The 5,611-nt window shown below is 56.0% G+C and overlaps 1 protein-coding gene across 1 annotated transcript; it reads right to left on the bottom strand.

Moving 5' to 3' along the window:
• Positions 1-411: 411 nt before the first annotated feature.
• On the bottom strand, positions 412-3,003 carry PPP1R3G (protein phosphatase 1 regulatory subunit 3G). Its single transcript, XM_071220973.1, has one exon. It carries the CDS (start codon positions 2,011-2,013, stop codon positions 1,051-1,053), a length of 963 nt encoding a protein of 320 aa, XP_071077074.1. The 5' UTR covers positions 2,014-3,003; the 3' UTR covers positions 412-1,050.
• Between the last annotated feature and the right edge of the window lie 2,608 nt (positions 3,004-5,611).

Genomic DNA, 5,611 nt, shown 5'->3' with positions numbered 1-5,611 from the left:
CGACAAAAAAACAACTTTTCACCCCCCATCCACTGCGCTTGGATCCAACGTCCCTGACCGCTCCTGGCCTGGGAGAATCCAGGCCTTGTGCTCTGCCGGCACAAAGGTGGTTGGGGACGAGCGCCCAGCTCCCGCGGCTCGCAGCCAAGGCCCACTGGGTTGCTACTCCGGCGTTTCGATTCACTTTTTTTGGCGGGGGACAGAACCCTGCCACGAATCATATTAAAGAATATTTTTTGCCCAGTCTGGGAAATTTGGGCCTTTACAACAGACAGGAGGGATCAAAGTACGGAAATTCACAATTACCACTGCTTAACTACTGTTAAACTGCACACGCCATCAGCTGAGGAAGCTCGCCTACCTGCCGAGACCTCCCAACCCCCCAGGAGCTGAATTATAAAGCGCGGCATAAAGGGTGTGCAAGCGGCTTTTACTTCTTTAAAAGGCATTTGTATAAAGGCACAAGTGAAGGACGTCAAGGCCAGACAAACGCCTCCCAGAGGGCCAAGGCCCCACCCGGTTTCCTCTGAGAAACAGCTCCGAGGGAAGGCTCCCGCGCACACCCACAGTTCAGCGCCTTCCTTTGGGGAGCTGTGGCGGGATGTTTCGTCTCTCCCCTGAGACCTGAGTGATCACCAGCAAGCTGCAAAGACTGAAACACGACGTCTACAGTTAAAAACACTTCCCAAGGTCTTCGAGCCTCGCTCAGGGGTCAGGAGCCTTTTTCTTGGAGAAAACTACTGGTCAGAGTCTTAAGGATTTCTTTCCATTCTGACGCTGGGTTAGAAGTCAAGAGGCCGGCTAGGAAGGCCTGAGCGACGAGAACACGGGCCGGAGGTTGGGTGCTTTGCCGGGGCTCATCCTGCTTGCTCGTAGCCTGGGTGCTCGTAGTCGTTGCCCAGTTGCCTGGGTGCGACTTTACGATTGAGTGGCTCCCACCCTTCCTTCCACGTTCCCTTCACTCCAGGTGGACGACGCTCAGCAAGGCGTCCGGGCAAGTCACCCGGCGCAGCTCCCTTCCCACTGTCCCTGCAGGCGCGCTCCGACGGTTCAGAGAGCGTCAGCGGGGCGCGCGTAGCGCAGTGTGTAGTTGGCCCCCGCGTTGTTGTCCCAGTACTCGCCTTGGGAGCAGCGGTAACAGACTGCAAAGTGGACGGCTACTTCCGGCGCGTTCACCTCCTCCCCCTCCTTGGGCTGCAGACCCGGGGGCAGGCACAGAGAGAAGTGGAAGCGCTCGGCGCGCGGCTCGTCCTCCGCACTCCCGGGCCCAGGTTCTCCCGATGGCGCCTCTTGCTGCTGTAGTTCCACTGGCTCAGGCAGCAGTTCCGCGGGCACGTCCAGAAAAGAGCGCCATTCGGTGAAAGTGTAGCGCACGGCCACGGTCCTCGGCCCGGGGCAGCCCAGCACCCGGCCGGAGCCCGTCACCTCTGCGCCCCAAGGCGCCGAGCAGTTCACGCGCTCCAGGCACACGCGCTGCCGCCGGAGGCGCTCGGCCGCGGCGCCCGGCCCGGGAAGCTCGAAGAGAGGACGGAGCCGTGGAGGCGGCGCGGAAAGGGGCGCGGCAGCCGCGGCCAGCAGGCCAGGGAGCTGCTGCAGGTCCTCCGCGCTCATGGGGAAGCTGCGGAGGCGGGAGAGCACGGCTGGCGGCACCTGCGGCTCCTCCGCCTCGCTGAAGTGCTTAATGCTGGCCAAGCTCAGCCCCAGCGCGTCAGCGAACTGTACCCGCTTCTTGCACTTGGCACAGCAGCCACCCGAGCTGTGCAGCGCGTCCTCTGCCCTCTCGCCGCCCTCCGCGCCCAGCTCCAGGGCAAGCTGCTGTCGCTGCTGCAGGAACTTGGCGGCCTGCAAGATCGGGTCGGCGGGCAGCGAGAAGGAGCGCGCGCGGCGGCGGCGGCGGCGGCATTCTAGCAGCTCCTCCTGCTCCCGGAGGGCAGCCTCGTCCTCGGGGTACCAGGGCTTGGCGTCGGGGCTCGGGGACTCCTCTGTGTCACCGCCGTCCCTGCCACCTTCCATGGAGAGGATCCCGGCGGCGGGCACGTCCTGGGCTGACTGGGGGTCTCCCAAGCGCGCGGATCCCTGAGCCTCCAAAGTTAGCAGATGCGCCCCCTGGGGCTCCGTGAAGCCGTCCGGCCTCCGGACCTATCTGGGTCGCGAACCCGCGGCTCAAGCCTTATGGGGTCTTAACACCTTGGGTCGTTGACAGCGTGCAACGCGCACCCGGGGCTCCTTTAAAGAACGCAGTTCCACGTGGGAACCTCGGGGTTTTAGCGGCTGCCGCCTGGGCGGAGTGGGAGGAGGATGCGGGTCAGGGGCCGGCTCCCGGCCAGGCCACCTCAGGATTGAACCTGCCCGCGACCGGGGAGGACCTGGGGCGGGGCGGTCGAGGAATACCTGGAAGCGAGGCGGCGCGGGGCTAGAGCGCGCGGGCGGGGCTTCCGAACACTCAGGAGGAAAGTGGGAGATGGCTTCTGGAAGTTGGGGAGCCCTTTCACCTCCCTCCCATCCCAGCAGGGCCCGCTGCGGTCCTGCCTCCGGAGCTCCCGGATGAACTCCCGCTCTGCTTTCGGTGACAGGCATGAGCAGTCTTCCTTCCGCCGGTGAAGTTAGTCCGCAGGTCCTGGCCGCTTTGCCCGAGGAGCGTCGCCGAGCGAGCTCCTCCCCGCTGTCGCAGCGGCCCGGGAAGTCCGCGGGGCAGAGGCGCAATTGAGGAGAACCCACTTGCGGAGAAGCGGGGAGGCGGCCGGGCTGCGCGGCCGGAGAGCGTGGGGCGTCTCCGTCTCGTCCTCTCCCTTCCTTCTAAAACTTCAGGGCTCCCCGGGCGCCAATACCAGTCGAAAGCCTGGCCCTGCCGGGCATGCTCGCCTCCGCGCTCCCGAAAGCCGCTCCGCGTGCGCTTGGGCCGAGTCTGGGGCCGGGACGGTGCGGAGACGCGCGGGCGAGCGGAGAGGGCGGTGAGCCCAAAGCTGCCGGAGGCCATTCGCGCGGGGCCCCGGCGCACGTCCCCGCTCCTCCTCCGGTCCCGCCCGCCGCCCCTCCGACGTCTGCGCGCGCCTCCCCCACCGCCGCAGGAAACCCGCGCCACAGGCCACACGGGTCCTCGCCCGCGGGGAGCGGGGGTCTGACGCGTGCTGGGACTGCGGGTCGTCGCCCTGCTGCTCCGAGGCTGCGAGTCCCTCCCGGGCCTTGCGAGGGAATGCGGAACCCGGGATTGGGGGGACTTCAAAAATGGTTTGGTTTTGTTTTGTTTTATTTTATTTTGTTTTGTTTTGTTTTAAGGCTAGTTTTACTTTGATCTAAGGCAATGGGTTTCAAAATTTAGCGCGCAGGAGCATCACCGGGAGCGCTTGTGGAGTGCGTGCGGCTGGGCGGACCCTAGCGTCCTGAGTCAGTAGGTCTGAAGTGGTGCGGGTAGGCTTTCTAACCAGGCCCGCTGATGCAGGGCTCTAGAGACCAATTTGGGGAAGGACTAAAAAACCTATGTGCACGGTGTACCGTTACATGTATAAAACGTTGGCGAGACACCCATGTTTAGGAACGTTAGAAACACATCCACAATTTCACAAAAAATAAAAGGCAAATCCCGCCTACCCAGGTCGTTTAACAGAGTCATGATAACCTTATAATCTGGCAGAATTTAAATGGGCCACTATAGGGAACTGTTCCACTTGTGGGAAATGTAGCCCAGCTCCCACTTGGAAAAGCCAGTGGGTGCGAGGTTCGGCAGGTATGACCCACACCCGTGGACAGGTTCTCCCGTGGGGAATCAGGCCTGCATTGTACCTAGGCTGCAATGAGACTTGCTTTTGCTAAAACTCCCTCACCCTGGATTGAGGCAGCAAATGTCTACTGGGTATCTTTAACTTCCTAAAGTCTGTGCTAAACCTCCCAAGTATGGAGTGTAACCAGTTCAACCACTCCCCGCCCCCCCCCCCCCCCTTGCCCTTGAGCTGTAACATCCTTCTCTTTGAAGTAATTAGCAGTATTCTGTCCTTGGTTGTCTATAAAAGGTAATCACCTACAGTGAACCTGTGCATAGTAAATGAGGACCATCCTCAATGTAATGTGCCCAGAAAAGCAATAAAAGCCTGTCCAGGCCGGGATCAGCTCTCTCTCTCTTGGGCTCTCTCTAGCCCTTTTGCCCTCTCTCACTTAGAGAGTGGCCATGCGGTCCCTTTTTCTCCACAGGATTTCTGTAGTCCTTGTGTATTTGTCTATTGCTGCCACAACACAGGATCCCACTGGCCAGGATCTGAATCAGGCCACGGCTTTAGGGATTTTAGACATTTGGGGGTGGGAGCAGGTAAAAGAGGTAGTGAGGGGATAGGTAAGGATCATGTTAATGGCTAATATTGAATGAGCATCCAACGGTTAACTGTGCTGAGCCCCCCCCCCCAGGTTTTTATATCAACAAAAGTGGCGAGACCACTTTTATTCAATATAGTATTGCAAGTCCTAGCCACAGCAATCAGACAAGTAAGAGAAATAAAAGGCATCCACATTGGAAAAGAAAAAGTAAAACTGTCATTGTTTGCAAATGATATCGTAGTATATATAGACAACACTAAAGATCCCCCCCACACACACACAAAACCTACTAGAACTGATAAATAAATTAATTAAAGTGGCAGGATACAAAATAAACATTCAGTCCTACCTGGTGTGGCTCAGTGGATTGAGTGATGGCCTGCAAACCAAAGGGTCACTGCTTCAATTCCCAGTCAGGGCACATGCCTGGGTTGTGGGCCAGATCCTCAGTAGGAGGCACACCAGAGGCAACCACACACTGGTGTTTCTCTCCCTCTCTTCCTCCTTCCCTTCCCTTCTCTAAAAATAAATAAATATACAGAAGTCAATTGCATTTTTATACATCAATAATGAACTATTGGAAAAAAATTAAGAAAACTATCCCATTTATAATTGCATCAAAAATAAAAAAATAGTTTGGAATAAATTTAACCAAGGAGGTAAAAGACCTGTACTCAGAAAATTATAAGACACTGAAGAAAGAAATTGAGGAAGATGCAAACAAGTGGAAGCACATACCATGTTCATGGAAAGGCAGAATTAACATCGTTAAAATGCCCATACTACCCAAAGCAGTCTATGTATTTAATGCCATTCCTATCAAAATGATAAAGGCATTTTTCACAAAACTAGGAAAAAATAACCCTAAAATTTATATGGAAACCACAAAAGATCCCAAAGAGCCACAGCAATCTTGAGGAAGAAGAACAAAGCGGGAGGGATCATGCTACCTGATCTCAAACTATGGTACAAGACCAGAGTAGTCAAAACAACATGGTACTGGCACAAAAACGGACACGTGTTGTAGATCAGTGGAACGGAGCAGAGAGCCCAGAAATAAACCCTGCCTATGTGGTCAATTAATATAGGAGAAAGGAGGCAAGAACACGCAATGAGGTAAAGACACTCTATTCAATAAATAATTTGGGGAAAATTGGACAGATACATGCAAAACAAAGAAACTAAACCACCTTCTTACATCATATAAAAGAATAAGCTCAAAATGGATTAAAGACTTAAATGTAAGGCTTAAGACTTGTAGGAGAAAACCTAGTCAGTAAACTCTGACATTGCTCTTAACAATTTT

Source organism: Desmodus rotundus, chromosome 3 (genome assembly GCF_022682495.2).
Source record: "Desmodus rotundus isolate HL8 chromosome 3, HLdesRot8A.1, whole genome shotgun sequence".
In the NCBI taxonomy this organism is placed as follows: Eukaryota; Metazoa; Chordata; class Mammalia; order Chiroptera; family Phyllostomidae; genus Desmodus; species Desmodus rotundus.
The sequence above is the reverse complement of the archived record's forward strand: the minus strand, read 5'-3'. Positions and strand labels throughout refer to the sequence as shown.

What these genes read in the sequence shown, in the direction of transcription:
- PPP1R3G (XM_071220973.1), bottom strand. Translation starts at nt 2,013, where the DNA reads ATGGAAGGTGGCAGGGACGGCGGTGACACAGAGGAGTCCCCGAGCCCC.